Genomic DNA, 17,440 nt, shown 5'->3' with positions numbered 1-17,440 from the left:
TCAAGCTTGTAAAGAGCAAGCTACAGTTGGTATCAGCATTATTGTTAAATACCAGACTAGTTTAACCTGTTTAGGAACTGTGTGGCATGACATGCTAAGCCAAGGATTGTTGAGACAAGTTAGCTTGGGGTATCTAAATTATATCATGGAGGAACCTATAAAACCGCATTTTATATATACACATACATACACACATACACAGGTGCAGGGCCGGCCCTATAATGGGGCAGACTGGGGCAATTGCCCCAAGCGCTTTTTTTTTTTGAAGCGGAGGAGAGAGAGAGGGGCACCGAGTGGTTTTCGCTTACCCGCTCGGCGCCCCTCTCTCTCTCTCCTCTGCGGCGAGTCTCCCTGTTCGGTCTCGGTGCCGGCTTGTAATGCAGAGCGCCGGAAGTGACGTCAATTTCCGGCGCTCAGCGGGGGTCGTAGATTATGGCGTCGGTGAAGTTTAAAATGCCGCCCCCCCGGCGTCGGCGGGGGCGGGGGGGGCGGCGTTTTAAACTTCGCCCCAGGCGGTGTTAAGTCTTCGGGCGCCCCTGCACAGGTAGGTGTGAAAAAAGAAGAACTGCAGTTAATTCTCCAAATATGTTTGGAACAACCTGGCTACCGAGTTCCTTAAAAAAAACAGTGGGAAGAATTGATGCTTTTTGAAAGGCAAAGGGTGGTCACACCAAACATTGCTTTGTTTAAGATCTTCCTAATGTTCACTCACTTTTCCTTTTTCTCAAATGGCAACGATAAACATCTATTTTTGAAAGTATTCCTATTTTAACGGCATTTGTTCACACCTCCCTAAAACTTTTGCACGGTACTGTAGATTTAAATGCAAATTGAAAGTACGTGTTATTAGAAAATGTGAACATTTTTTTAAAGCTCGATATTTATTCTGTTTGTAGTAGCTTCGGCATGCAAACGACACACGAAAAGATAATCATCTAAAGTCAAACTGGATTTTCAAAGGTTTGTTATCAGGGTTGCAAGTTTGACTATTTTAAACTGGTCACCTGTGATTACGTATTACAGAAACATTTTTTTTACAAGTGCTGTATAATTTAATATGAATACACTTGGGCAATCATGCATGTTTAGTTGGTATTTACATTATGTTAATTATTAAATATTTGCAGGCAAGAGGATTCCTACAGAATGAATAGCCTCCTTGAGGCTCAAAAAATGACTGATAGGGGAGAAAGTGGGAGATTGAATGGCAGGCCTAATAGCAGGGCTATAACTTCTGCTTGGCAATATGGGCAGCTACCTCGGATGCTGGAAGATGAAGGGAGTACTTGAGTTTCCTGGTGGAAATGCCCCTGCATACCCTTATGGTCCCTTCTGCCTCCGGATGCGGATGTGATGTCACCATGGGACAGGACCTCCAACAGTGCCCTGGGTGCAAAGAGCTCCATCTATGGTTCTGCCTAATAGTACTACTAATAACATAAGTTACTGTTTTTGATTCTTGCCAAACATGCAGAAGGTGATACTGAAGTATCCTTTTTTTATTTTTAAAACAATACAAATGGCCAGAATCTAAAAAAAACCCTGGTCCTTCACATGTTTAGTTCCCATTGATTTCAAGGAGGCTGGGCTCTGGAGCACATCTTGTTTCACCACTGTTTCACGTTCCCTCAACTGACTAGATTGTAAGTTCACAAGAGCAGGGCCCTCTTCTCCTTTTGTACCAGTTTATTGTTTGTGATTTAAAATTTTGTCCGACCGACTCTGATTGTAAAGCGATATGGAATCTGCTGGTGCTATATAAATAAATGTAATGTAATGCTGGAAACCTACCTACAAATTTGTATCAAATATACAGCCTTTCTATCCAACTTTACAAAGTCCAAAAATAGACCGATTCGTCTCTGAAATTTACAATTTTGACAGACTTGCCAAAAAACACATTTATTTTATATAAACAGTTACAAAAGGTATGGATAAAAATAATAAAAAAGCCGTATGTCCACTTAATTATAACCCAACTGAACAGCACAAATCAAACCCCCAAAAATCTAAGAAAATGATCCCAACTCATGTAAAATCAGAACTCCGTTGACACTCAAGTCCCTAAGTAGCCCGTTCAGAGCTACTGTGCAGCAGACATCCACCCTTATTGAAGGCTGTCGCCATCTGAGACCTCTTCTAAATAGAATACTCCTCAGCCTCTGATTCAGGTGACCCGGGCAGCTGCCTGGGTCACCTGGTACTATGACCTGGTCAGTTGAGAGTCTGGTCAGGTTAGGATGTTATTGCTGTTGAGCACCAAGTCATACACAGGTAACATCAGGCATATGTGTGTGTGTATATATATATATATATATATATATATATATATTACTGTACAAAAGTTCAGGGTCACTGTTTTAATGGAGAACAAGGACATTTCAAAGTGACGTGACTTTTGTGTTTTTAGTATGTTAGCATAACCATGTTACTCTTGTTCTGAAAGTAGGTCCCAAGGAGCTGAATGTGTTAATGGCTAACGCTGCACCTAGCGACAGGGCAGGGCTCTTGGGGCGGAGTAAGAGGTGTTCCTGAATCCCCAATGCTTTCTTAGTCCTGATAACTGCTGGTAGCTGAAAGCACCTGTTCGGCGCTGAATTTGACATCTCTTTCTTTCTTTCTGTCGGTGAGGCAGGTACATCATGCCTGAGACAGTTTCCTTCCTGGCATCTTGGCAAGCTCCATTGCATTTGATCCTCTGCATGGTTATAGTACTGAACCCTATCCATCTTCAGGGACAGCTGTTGCATGCTTGCAGGGAGGTAAGAAATTTGCATTGTCAAAAAGAAACACAGGGAAGTTTATCTAACTGTCTAATTTTCATGTTAACTATGGCAGTTTGGATTAATCAGTTCTTTGATGAATTAGCGGCAGTTTATTATTTGTATCCTCCTTTTATTTAAGGAGTGAGTCCTTTGTTCCTATGTGTTTCCTTTAAAAGGAATACTTGACCATATGCTTGTTTCAGATTCCCTAAAATTCATCAAAGGATTGCATTCAAATGGTATTAGGTGAATATTCCGGCTTTTTCGATGTTTGACATACAGTTTTTAGTTACACTAGTCCTTGAAATTTTCCATTATCTCTTGGTTTCTTGACAGCTGTTGCAAGTCACATGGCAGCATGTCTTGTCCTCTCCAGTCTGTGGATATGCACCTTTCGCATTTAAGCAATTGTAATATTAAGTGGATGAAATCATATAAAGAAGTTGTAACGGAATTATTATTATGATCAAATATCATAATAACACTTGTTCTTTTACTGAATTTAATTATTTTATTCATAGATAAACTGAGACGATATCCTCCTCGGTTTGCCATCATGTATGAGGAAAGACCCTCCAAATGCATTTATGACCCTAGATCTTACCATAAGTTAGTGACTTAAAAGGTTATCACAGTTGTTTTAGGCTATACATATATACAGAGACTAATTTGTGTCACAAGACAAAGCAAGAATTCAGCGCATACCTAGTGAATACCATTAAAAAAATAAACATTGGGGATTGCGTCACACTATATGGCCATATATTGCTTAGCTTGGCACTACGTCAAAGTTTGACAAGTCCTATGTAATTTTGCCATGGAGCTACACTGCATTTTAACCCGAAGAGACTTGCAGGAAAGGGCATGAGAGTCTCTTTGGATTGAAACGCAATCATTCGGCTCATTGGTATGCAATATAGCTATGAAAAATGATATAGGACTCGCCAGACTTGGGGTACTTGTACGTAATGGTGGGCTAAGCAATGTATGGCTGTATAGTGTGACAGAATTCCCAATATTTGTGTTTTTTGTTGGGTATGCGTTGAATTCTTGCTTTTTTTTTGTGCGCTTATTGTTCAATATTATTTTAGCAGCAACCTGGGAATCTGAATGTGTATGCTTTTTAGGTTGTGCGTTCCCCTTTTTCTCCAAAATTTTTCCACTGTATTCATTTGTGTCAATTAACTAAAATGAACAAAAAACTAATATTTTAGTTTTTTAACTTTATACACATTCTCGAATGCTGGAATATAACATGCAGAGCGAATGTAATCTAATACCTTTGAGTGATTTGATAAAAGGTGGATGGATTTCACCATAGCTTTTTTTCACTGCTCTTAAACATTTTTGCACCCAAATCACCCATTAATAGCTGCAGCAACATTTGGGTACATTTTCTTGTCTTGGAAGTAACAGCTAGTGTGTACTGCTTGTGTTTTTTTAGCACAGGAAAACAAGAATTGTTTCTCACACGCCTCATAACTATGGTTATTAGAGGCTGTTACGAACCATGTGAGACCGTGTGCGACCATGTGTTTGCAACGTAGGCAGACTATCCTGTATTTTGACATGATTGAAACAAAATGTTGTCTTTTCTCAAACACTATCATATATAAAGTTACACAGCATTTCACAAAATAAATACTTTTTATATTAAGCATTTGTTCTATCACTAAAGTAGCATTGATATAGGTTATTAACATTGTTATACACAGTAATACGACAAAGTTGCTGTTGAGACTTGAAATCCAGCATTAGTTCCCGGACTTCAGTCTGTTAAGTGTTATTGTGAAATATCATTGTGCCAAGACTTGAATGTAACTTAAACCCTGATATACAGGTCTATTCACTAAACCTCGAGTATAGTTTAATTTGGTGGAAACGTTCGAAGATGTAGCATTTGCCATGAGTTTCCCACTTGGACAAATTGACCCAGTTAATTCCATCTTCATCTTAATGGAGATACAACTCGGTGAAAATGGTATCTATCAGAAGTTAGCCCCAAGTTAGTACTGTGTCTCTAGATCTGTCTGCGTTTTAGTCTACTCATAAGGATGGTTGTTACATAGACAAATCAAGTGTGTATGTGCAAGTTGTGCCTACAAATGAATATCAAAGTATTTTTTCATCGTAAAATATTTTCTTAATAAATAACCTTTGACAAGGGTTAAGATTTACATTTAATTTTAAATCAAGAAGAGGGCAAAAGTATTTAGGGAAATTGTTCTAATGAGATTGTGTTCTCTGTAGTTTCTACCAATGTACAGTATAACATGGAGATAGCTCTTTTTTAATGTATGGCATAATAATTCTTGCATTATGGCCTACCCTATCAAAGACATGGTGTACTGTGTTAAATCTAGCACAAACTGTAAAAACTTTAACATTTATGATATCAGTTTATAAATACACATCTTGTTCGTTGTTCTGTGAGGTGAGCCTTGAACTGCACCTGTCACAAAAAGGTACACATAACATGAAACTCTGTTGAACAAATTAGGCAGATAGCAGTTTACTTAATGACATAGGTCTCACCCTCCCCTTCTGTCCACCTGCCTCGTGCTGTCACCATCTGTTTCCTCCTGCCTTGGAAGCTCCTTGTAAGATGACACTTCACATATGTTCCTTCAATTAACCCTTGATTAGTACTATTAATACTTTATATATACATACATCCATATTTATAAGATGAAATGAAGGAGAGTTGGTTCCTTTCTGTGTAAGGACCCTAAGCCTGTAGAAGAGCTCTAGACATACTGGGGTCGAAGTCCCACATTGACACTTAACCAATTTTATGAATAACGTTGTCATACAGGGAGTCAAATGAAGCAATTGCTTTACTTGTTAAGACAACTGAACTATATATATATATATATATATATATATTATAAAGTATATAAGACCCAATGATGTTGACATCATAGGGTGTACTGTTTTGTTACAAGAGAGATCTCTGAAGTCTATGAAGACCCAATAAGTATTTTTAAAAAATATGTGCCCAGACATCTTTGTGCCCCCACTAGAAATATCAATTTAAAAACATCCCTGTGCCTAAAAAAGTTACCAAAACATGCCACAAAAAGGTGTAGTTTGCAACTTTTAGATTGGAATTTACAAGATTAAATGAAGCAGGTGGTTGATATCTCTCTGCAGAATCAACATTTTTTGTTTTATGTTTGGTGAAGGATAAAGTGAAATCAATACTCTGAAGGTGAAATTTCCTAAAAGAACCAAACACACCAATTACCGGTAAATATTATCCAAACCGAAACCAAAGCGAAACATCAATCGGACAAAACTACAAATAGAGTTAAAATATATTTTGTCATGCTAGATATTATTTCATAGGAAAATAACATTAGTGTGTAAGTCATACATTATTGCTTTTAATTAGTTGTCATTTATTTTAGGCAAACACATCATATTTTACCTTTTTTTTTTTTTTTTTACCAATTTTTGTTGCAGAATTCAATCTACTATTGGCAATAAAATATGTTAAAACCTTTCAGTTTGACTCTTCTGGACTGAATTTTAGAAACCACTACCTGCCCTATTGAAAGGATTAATGTTTTTTTTTGTAGGGATACTTAGCATGTACTATAAAGTATAGATTTAAGATTTATTTAGTTGTCTTTTTATCTTGGAGTAGATAGCAAACATGCTGTAGAGGACCTACTACTAAGGGTAATAGAATGATAATCATTACATGGCCCGGAGAGTGATTTCACCAGACACGATACTGTATGTATGTAGAATCTACTGTTTATACTTTACAAATTCAAATAATAGTTATATCTTTGTTGAAAACACATCAAGTTTGAGAGGATGGCTGTTCTGTTGCTGCCTCCGGCTCTACTTAGTATCCTGGATCCGGCTCTTTCTTATATTTGCTTTACTGAGTGTTCGCTGCCAAAGTAAACAAAGAAACACATGGGCTTTAAAACACATAAAACTTTTGAGATGCATAGCACAGAAACAAATATAAATATTTCTGGATTTTAAATATATATTGAGAAGAGAAAATTGAACAATCAGATATGGGAAAGGCTGAACTTGATGGCCGCATGTCTTTTTTCAGCCTATGTAACTATGTAATAGTTTTTTCTGCAGAATCGCTCCATGAGTTAGCAAAGAGGGTACCACCAAAGGGACCTCTCAGCTATCATATGGGGTATACCTTTCAATGAACAAACGGACAGACCTGGGGCATTAATTATTGAAATATTGCCCTTGTGTTACAACCTAGTCTAATTCACTGTTAATAGGGACTTCACTAATCAGGGATAGAGTACATTTTATCTACAACTAATATATTGAAATAATAAGAAACAAACATACATTTTGAACAAAATGGACGAAAAGGTGGCCTGAATAATGACAAAATACGTTTCATATTAGTAAAAAATGTTAGGCACTGGCCTACTGGATGTACCTGATGGCTGGTTAGAGGAAAGACCTCCTTACTGTGTGGTGGTAAAGGTTAACAAGAACACTTATTTTATAAAGCTTAAACAGTGGTCATATCACCATAGCAACCGATGAAATCTATCTATTAAGTACATGCGCCAGGAAAAGTTCTGAAGGATATAAAATAACAGTGTTAGTGAATTCAGTACTAAAAGTTCCCTTTGCAATTGAGAACTGATCACTCCACATGATGACATTAAAAAAAAAAAGTCAGGAATAGCAATAATGTGAGGAATCGTATATAAGCAGTTCTGTCAGTTTTATGGTGTGCTTATAGAGAAGTTTTAAAATCAGAGAATAGTGGCTATGAAACGATGTGGTCATAGCGTACTTATTTGTAAACTAAAAATTATATTTTAGCCTTTGCCATTTTTGGACAACTCCCATATCTCAACACTGTTTTTTTTTTTACTAAAGGTTTCACTTCATGACATCTGCCATGTATTACCTGATAGCTTTACTGTTGATCTTCGGTTCAGCATATTACATGGTTCAATGTGTTTGTCATCTGCTATTAATCAAGCACACTTACTGCAAACAAGCCCACATACGGGCCTTGACTGGACATCTGGCACACCAGGCAAATGCCCAGTGGGCTGCTGGCCAACTGCACCCCATACTAACTCGAGCTGGATATACCTGGCTGCATGCCACACAATCATAAAAACATAGTGTGCAGGTGCACACCATCATGCGGCCACTGGACTTAAAGTGCCAGGGCCACCTCGTGATCACCAGTCCATAGAAACATAAAATGTTATGGCAACCAAAAACCATTCAGGCCAGTTATTCTGCCCATTTTCTTCTCCTGTCAAAACCTCAAACCCAACCCAACACACACACTTTAAAACTGCATAGCTTCTATCGTTATATACTGGCACAGACACTTAAGGTGGTACAGCATTACTGTTATCATTATATACTGAAGCAGACATTGACGGTGGTACAGCATAACACCTATCACTATATACTGAGGCAGACATTGACGGTTGTACAGCATAACACCTACCACTATATAGTGAGGCAGACAATGAGGGTGGTACAGCATAACACCTATCACTATATACTGAGGCACACATTGACGGTGGTACAGCATAATCCCCATCACTATACATTGAGCCAGACATTGACAATAGTGCAGCATAACTCCTATCACTATATACTAAGCGAAACATTGATGTGGTGTAGGCCTACCACTTCATTGTCTAGCTTAGTAGTAGGGATGCACCAAAACGAATTCTGGACTGAAACTGAAAATACAACATTTACCTCGCCGAAACCCAATATGACCCCCCCACCATAAAAAAAATCTAACACTTTTATTTAAAGTAAGTAACACACCAAAATAGGACAAAAAAAAATAAAAAAACAATATTAATATATATTTATATATATATATATATATATATATATATATATATATATATATATATATATATATATATGTATATATGATTGTTAACAGCAATCACACCCCTATCATGCCCAGGCATACCCAGATTCCAGCATGTACTAACAGACTTGGCATGATAGGAGTATGATTGCTAACAGCAATCACACGCCTATCATGTCCAGGTTCTAGCATGTACTGGTTGCCTGGGCATGATAGGAGTGTGATTGCTGGCAGCAATCATATTTATATTAATATTGTTATTATTATTGTTCACATGTGAACTCAGCACTGGAGGCATAGAATCAGACATACAAATCCCGTATTTGCAAGTATACAATAATAATGTATGGAAACATAGCATTGCAGGTATAGATCAACTGGAAATCATATAAAAACTCAGCAATAAAGGTAGAGATAAAACTACAGGCATAGATGATAGGTTGCACAACCCAAAGCCAGTCCTGGCGTCCACACTGCCCACATAGAACCTGACCAGCACCCAGATTACACACATAGGACCTGCCATCTTTGTCCCCAAACAGCTTAGCATGAGTCAACTTTGTCCCCAAACAGCCCGGCCTGTGCCATCTTTGTCCCATAAGCACCCTGCCTGTGTTATCTTGGTCCCCAAGGCTCAAACATCCTGCTTGTGCCCTCTTTGCCTTTCCACAAATCAATTATACATCTATCATACACACAAACACTTTTACAGTCACTCACTAATTCACACTTTCATTCACATAATTAATTCACACAATCATTTATTCTCTCACTCATTCACACATATTTTCCACACATTCATTCATTCTCTCACTCATTCTCACTGTCCATTAAAGCATTCTCACAAACTCATTAATTATTTCCCCCATTCTTACAATGCATCCACACATTCATTTATTCTCTCACTCATTCTCACTGTTTATTTATTCCAATATACTTACTACCCTCTTTCTCACTATCTACCTTTCCCCTTTCTCACTCCCTTCTGTCCTATATACCCCTTCTCACTCCCTTCTGCCCTATCTACCCCCTTCTCACTCCCTTCTGGCCTATCTACCCCTTCTCACTCCCTTCTGCCCTATATATCCCTTCTCACTCCCTTCTGCCTATCTACCCCCTATCCCCCCTATCTACCCCCTCCTAACTATCTACCCTCTCCCCCCTTTGAAGTTCACTTACCTTTTAGGAGTCCTGCAGTGGGGGTGCAAGGCCTCTGTCTCCCAGCTCTGCCACTGTATGGAACAGTATAGAGTGATGGGAGTTATGATTTACTTTAGAGCATAATTATATAATGAAAAAGACATTGGAAATGGTACAGCACAACACCCATCACTCTCACAGATTTACCAATCCACACATACCAATCCACACTTACCAATCCACACATACCAATCCACACATACCAATCCACTCTCACTGTCACTCTCACTGAAACTGAATGCTTTCCTGCCTTTCCTCTTTTCTCCTTACAGCAGTCAGCTCCTTTTGCTCCTCTTCACCAGTTCTTCTGTCTTCTTCCGGGTCAGAGGGCACAGACGGGGGTGTAGGCAACAAACCCTGGCGCACAGCAGCAGTTGCCGCGCGGATTGCAAGGGAGCGGTATCGGAGGTCTTTGATCCTTGAACCTGCTTAAAATCACTCAAGGGAGCCGGAAGTCTGTTAAAGACCTCCGATACCGCTCCCTTGTGAGCCTGCTACACCAGCGGTGGATATTACTGTCCGTCTCTGGAGGGGTGCCGGGTGCCGGCAAGTTGGCTGATGAGCGGCACCCGGTGCGGACCGCCCCCCGCCCCCCGCTAGGTACGCTACTGGGTCTACTACTTTTGCTGGCACTTTTCCACTTATTTACCACCCCTTATTTATTTATACATTTATAAGTCTCAGAACCTCTAGTTGTAGACCGTATACATCGTATATCTCTGTGTATTTAAATGTTTCATTCACACCCCTTCTCTCTCTTTCTACACTCTGAGATCCTTTAGTTTTTCTGATGATTTTTTATCCTGCAAGACAGTGATCATTTTAGTAGCTCTTCTCTAAAGCTTCTCCACAATATCTATATCCTTCTGGAGATGGGCTCCCTACAACTATACAAATACGCTGGCTGAGGTTTGACCACCTCACTATCCCTTCTTCTTGTGCCTCGCCCTGCTAGCATTTTATAACTTTTGTTGTATTGCCTGCAATCCCAGAGATGATCATAAACCAACCACCAAAATAATGGCACCTCTGGGGTTATAAATTATAAACTGATTTGCATTTTACTCAGTGAAATAAGTATTTGATCCCCTATCAACCAGGTGTCTTTTATACAGGTAACGAGCTGAGATTAGGAGCACTCTCTTAAAGGGAGTGCTCCTAATCTCAGCTTGTTACCTGTATAAAAGACAGCTGTCCACAGAAGCAATCAATCAATCATAGCCAAGACCAAATAGCTGTCCAAGGATGACCTACACAAGGCTGGAATTGGCTACAAGACCATCACCAAGCAGCTTGGTGAGAAGGTGACAACAGTTGGCGCAATTAATCGCAAATGGAAGAAACACAAAATAACTCTCAATCTCCCTCGGTCTGGGGCTCCATGCAAGATCTCACCTCGTGGAGTTTCAATGATCATGAGAACGGTGAGGAATCAGCCCAGAACTACACGGGAGGGTCTTGTCAATAGTCTCAAGGCAGCTGAGACCATAGGCACCAAGAAAACAATTGGTAACACACTATGCCGTGAAGGACTAAAATCCTGCAGCACCCGCAAGGCCCCCCTCCTCAAGAAACAGGCCCATCTGATGTTTGCCAATAAACATCTGAATGATTCAGAGGAGAAGAAGAATTACATTAAGGTCCTGGAGTGGCCTAGCCAGTCTCCAGACCTTAATCCCATAGAAAATATGTGGATGGAGCCGAAGGTTCGATTTGCAAAATGTCAGTCTCCAAACCTTAATGACTTGTATACCTAGTGGCCTGTTGAACTATATAGCTGCATATAAACGGGCACCAGTTGAACCTAATTACCTGTAGCTCCTCAGGGCTCAGCATAATAAAAAACATTGTGTGTTCCCAGAAAGTGAGATGGAAAACTGGCCCACCCTGCTCTTCTGGATACATGACGGCAGGGACCCTAATTACACAACACACCAACTCCCCTTAAGCACCACTCCCAGTGGTTGTGCTTTCCCAGGGTAAAATCCATATGATATATATATATATATATATATATATATACAGTATCTCACAAAAGGGAGTACACCCTCAAATTTTTGTAAATATTTTATTATATCTTTTCATGTGACAACACTGAAGAAATTACACTCTGCTACAATGTAAAGTAGTGAGTGTACAGCCTTTATACCAGTGTAAATCTGCTGTCCCCTCAAAATAACTCAACACACAGCCATTCATGTCTAAACCTTGGCAACAAAAGTGAGTACACCCCTAAGTGGAAATGTCCAAAATGGGCCCAATTAGCCATTTTCCCTCCCCGGTGTCATGTGACTCGTTAGTGTTACAAGGTGTCAGGTGTGAATGGGGAGCAGGTGTGTTAAACCCTTAACGTCCATTGCCGGGTCAGGCACGTCATGCAAAACGGTCACTTAACGACCTATGACGTGCCCGACACGTCATGAGACTTAAACAAGCTTAGAAAGTGATCAACGATCACTTTCTAAGCTTAAACGGTGTTGCTGTAATTCCTCGAAGCTGAGGCATTCAGCAACACCGAGATCGGCATGATGGGCCATGTCTGGCCCCTCCCCTGGGCGTCAACATCCGCCATACATTGTATGGTGGCGGACGCCCGTTTTAAAGGCGTTTAGGAGGCGATCAACGATCACCTCTTAAACTTCAATGATGTCGCTGGAATGCCTCGATCAGGAGGCATCCAGCGACACCAAATACTTACCCCAAGATGGCGGCGGCCCGGGAAAAAGAATAATAAAGTTGAAAAAGTTAGCTAGACGGTCTCCAGACCCTCTAGAGAACTTTGGCTCCACTTGCAGGTTGAATACAGGTACTGCATTCAACCATACAAGTCAATGGAGCCCAGCTTTCTAATCACTATGTGATTAGTAAAATATTTAAAAAAAGAAATTTAAAAAAAAAAGGGAAAAAAGCTTAAAAAAAACATGGTAACATTTAAAAATTATTATGCTTTAGAGGAACTATCCAGTTCCAGCAAAATGTAAAAAAAAAAAATCCAAAAAGAGTAAAATAAATAAAATAAAATAAAAAGTTTATTATTATGAGCAAGTGCTAAAATTAGCGCTGTATCTTCCCAAAAATCCTGACATGGAAAAATTGAAATAAAAGCATTTCAAATACCCAAGGAGATGTTGCTGAACACATAGTGGGTTGTTGTTTGTAAGTGATGTATACCAGGAGCTGTAAATCCATACCTGAAGAGCAATTTAGCGATAAAAAACACAAAATAAATTACTACCACAAAGTTTGACAAAGACTGGTGGTAGAATTAGTGCATGGAAAGAGTTAAAATTCTAGCATTTGAAATACCTTGGGGTGTCTAGTTTTCAAAAATATATGACTTGATGGGGTAAATTGCATTGGCCGGCTTCAAAGATACCCGGAATGGCACATGGGGGGAAGAATTACCAGATTTGGAAAAAATGGTTTTGAAATAGCAAAACGCTACTTGTACTTAATGCTCCATAACGTGCAGAAAAAAGCAAAAAAACATAAAAACATTGGGTATTTCTAAACTCAGGACAAATAGTAGAATATATTTAGTAGGTTTTTTCATTAGCTTTTTTGGATGAGTAAAAGATTTTTGGGGTAAAAGTCAGAAAATGTGGGTTTTTTTTTACATTTTTCATCATATTTTATTATTTTTTTTATGGGAAATTAGATAATATGATTAAAACAATGGTATCTGAAGAAAGCCCTTCTTGTCCTGAAAAAAACAACATATAATTTGTGTGGGTTCACTAAATGAGTGAAGAGAAAATTACATCTAAACACGAACACCGCAAAAGTGTTAAAACAGCCTCGATCCCAATGGTACAAAAGGTAAAACACAGCCTGGTCCTTAAGGGGTTAAATTTGGCTCCCACACTCTCTTATACTGGTCACTGGAAGTTCAACGTGGCATCTCATAGCAAAGAACTCTCTGAGGATCTGAAGAAAAGAATTGTTGCTCTACATAAAGATGGTCTAGGCTATAAGAAGATTGCCAAGACCCTGAAAATGAGCTGCAGCACGGTGGGCAAGACCATACAGCAGTTTAACAGGACAGGTTCCACTCAGAACAGGCCTCGCCATGGTTGACCACAGAAGTTGAGTGCACCTGCTCAGCATCATATCCAGAGGTTGTCTTTGGGAAATAGACGTATGAGCGCTGCCAGCATTGCTGCAGAGGTTGAAGGGGTGGGGGGTCAGCCTGTCAGTGCTCAGACCATACGCCGCACACTGCATACACAAATTGGTCTGCATGGCTGTGGTCCCAGAAGGAAGCCTCTTCTAAAGATGATGCACAAGAAAGCCCGCAAACAGTTTGCTGAAGACAAGCAGACTAAGGACCTGGATTACTGGAACCATATCCTGAGGTCCGATGAGACCAGGATAAACTTCTTTGGTTCAGATGGTGTCAAGTGTGTGTGTATTCTTTTTCTGCTGCCAGATCCATATCATGCTTGTCTCGACATCTGCCATGTTACACTTATATGTGTAAACTGTGAGTCTCATTCATTTGTATACTTAACAATATTAATCTAAAAGAGTCTCTAATAAATGCATATCCTTATTCCTAATGGTGACAAATACAATACACATAAATTAATGTATGTATCGCCATTTCTCTCTATTTTAAACCTACTGCCTTTCTCCATTTCTCCCCATCCTCCCATGCACATTTCCTAGAGGTTTGAGTAGCTGAAGGATTCCAGTGTCCCCGAGGCTCTATGTGACGCTATCTGTTTGCTGGGTGCTGATTGTTAGGTTATGACATTACATCGTGGCACTTAGACATTGACAACAGACATCGCAAATACAGAATTCTGCACCATTGATACATCTTGCTCCTCTACATGGCGCAATACTTTGGGGCGGGCTACGGTAGATCTTCCCAAGCTTGCAGGCAGGGTTGCTGGAGCTTACTGGGTGGTATCCTATTGCACAATATGGTGACCTGCCTTGTGTCATAGGCTCTTGCAATACTGACTTTTGCTGACAATGACTTCTCGGTTTTTATTAGATTAAATCAATCATTGTATGCTGATGCATCATAGTTGTTGTTTTCTAATTGGAGTTGTTGAGCTCATCACATGCCTCTGTCCTCACAGCTAGAATACTTGTAGTTCATGATTTGCTTTCTTGTTACCATAGTAACAAAGTCTCATTTTTGCATTTAAAAGTATTCTATTTGAACTTGGCTTATAACTCATTTTTGGTACTTGGAATGGAAGATTTCCAGCTACATTTACTACTGCATTTACCCTGTTTGGGGGGCAAGTAGATGCTATTATGGTATGGGATTGCGAAACTGTCTATGTATAATGTAATCAAATAAATCTCCAACTCTTTGAGTCACATTGTCACTTTTTTCACCTGCAGTCAGAGTACCATTATGAGTACACAGAGTGCGACAGCACAGGCTCAAGATGGCGAGTGGCAGTACCTCGTTCTCCTGGACTCTGTACCGGACTTCCTGACCCCATAAAAGGAACAGAGTGCTGTAAGTATTTGTCAAAATCATGGGCAAGTTGGTGGGGGGATGTAAAGGTGTTAGTGTTATTCTACTGTTTGTAAAGGTACATTTTTTTTCCAATGTGATCAGAATGAGAGCAGGAGATGGAGAAGCTGTAAGTGGTTCTAAAATTTGTCAGTGATTAGTGACACATATAAGGAGAGCTCGACAAATCCCTGGAGTCCAGTAGCCAGGTCCAGTTTTTAAATACTGGCACCTTATTTATATACTGTATGCTATCTTCATGGAAGCACCTGGCTTCTAAAATGTTTATTATTCTATCATTCTATATTTATTTATTCATCCAGCCATCCATATGAGATATTAGTTGTGCCACTTAAATGTCTAGGCCTTAATATGCCCCTAGTTGCACCAAAGTCAAACACCCCCCCCCCTGGTGAGTTTTTTTTTCTTCTTCAAATCACCAAGGTGGTATACTATATAAAATGTGTTGGGATTTGTAAAGTATGTTAATATGACACAAGATTTTGTGGAACTAGTACCCATTTGAGTATTTTTATTTGTTGATTATTTTAAGCAATCTGGTGATTGGGTTTTTTTATTGCATTTTCTATCTTTACCCCTTTAAGACCTCTCTTTCAATAAATTATTGCATTGTACTATTTGAGGTTTATTAGAATGCATGACAACCACACTTTAGTATTTTATATTTAATGTGGCCCAGTCACTCAAACATGGACATATTCAATGTAGTAATTACATTGTTCCTTCTAAGCAACTTATGATAAATGGCTTATACTTGCATTTGCTGTTACATCTTAAAATATCAAGTATCCCATCATGTAGCCTTCCCTTTATTAATATTATGAAATTTTGTTTATAAGGAGTATACAAATTAAAAATATAATTAAACTGAAAGTGACCCTGCTCATCTGATCTTATGATGTATTAAGGGGATGGGGGGGTGAGACAGAAAGTAAGTGAATGCTTTGGCGAGGGTGATCTGACTGTAAAGAATGTTGTGAAGTCAGTGGCCTGAAGATCTGAAAAGTGAGGCAGATAGATGATTTCTTTCCAGAATGTAGCATCTTCCCAGTGCCAATTGCTAGATGGCTGATGGGCACTGGACAGTAGCAGCGCTCTAGCTCCTAGGTTATAAAAGCTTGTTGCCACACATATCAAAAGCTTGACCTTTTCATTACAATAACCATAAAAAAGCCATGTAGTGTGCTTTCTATATCTACGGAGTTGTTGCTCTAGGGATTATACAGGGTGCATCCTCACTCATATGACCTTCTACGTCACTCAGGACCTCCTCCTCTGTGGGGCTTATTCCTCAAGAGTTGAGGGGTATAAAGATCACCCAACTGATCTGCCACCCATTGCCTTGGTGACTTAAACCAGGATACACTAATGTATAGTGTGATCACAAGCATTATCGCAACATATAGGCAGTTTGTTATGTTCTAATGATTACTATCAGGTTTTGTTTTAGCTGACCAAGCCATGTTACAAATAGCTAATTACAGGCAAATAACAGACTTCAAAAGATAAAAAAAGCAAAACTGTTCTTAATCAGTCCTGATATGACAAAAGCATGATTCTTTCTTCCATAGCCTTCTCCTGTAGTGCAGGGGAGTACCTTGACATGACTGAGCAGAAATGCACCCCCTGTTTAGAGGGAACTTACTCTTTAGGGACTGGTGTGCGTTTTGACGATTGGACCAAAATTCCCGATGGCTTCACTAGCGTTTCCAACAAACCATTTGGGGAAGAGGAGGGAGTGATGGGCAACTGCAGCTTGTGAGTAATGCTATACTATTAAGCTTGCCCACCTCTTTGCTTTCTTTTTTGTGGCTATATGTCTAGTACAATTATGTATCTACTTTACATCTTTACATTTACCTTTGCTTCCTGTTAAGGTCACAATGGAAACCCTCTGGCGAGTATGTGGCATCAAACACGGATGAATGTTCAGCCACCCTAATGTACTCTATCAACTTGAAGAAAGAGGGAGTAGTTAGATTTGATTATTTATACCCCGACCCCAACATTGGGTTTGAGTTCTTTGTAAGTATTCTGTTAAGGATTATGCAAAGCCTGCTCCAGGGCCTCATATTTCTAACAATGATATACTCTCTCGTAACGGCCAGCATATTG

At 39.4% G+C, this 17,440-nt stretch overlaps 1 protein-coding gene across 1 annotated transcript in view; it reads left to right on the top strand.

The window, feature by feature from the left end:
* Nucleotides 1–2,573: 2,573 nt before the first annotated feature.
* The window catches only part of ELAPOR1 (endosome-lysosome associated apoptosis and autophagy regulator 1), a 31,293-nt gene continuing 16,426 nt past the window's right edge, over nt 2,574–17,440 (top strand). Inside the window, exons 1-4 of the mRNA XM_053457825.1 lie at nt 2,574–2,762; nt 15,187–15,307; nt 16,897–17,083; nt 17,203–17,350. Coding sequence (XP_053313800.1) covers nt 2,643–2,762; nt 15,187–15,307; nt 16,897–17,083; nt 17,203–17,350 — 576 coding nt within the window. The 5' untranslated portion in view covers nt 2,574–2,642. The remainder of the gene's footprint in view (nt 2,763–15,186; nt 15,308–16,896; nt 17,084–17,202; nt 17,351–17,440) is intronic.

This window comes from Spea bombifrons, chromosome 2 (genome assembly GCF_027358695.1).
Source record: "Spea bombifrons isolate aSpeBom1 chromosome 2, aSpeBom1.2.pri, whole genome shotgun sequence".
NCBI lineage: Eukaryota > Metazoa > Chordata > Amphibia > Anura > Pelobatidae > Spea > Spea bombifrons.
Note: the sequence above shows the minus strand (reverse complement) of the source record. Positions and strands in the feature narration are given on the sequence as shown.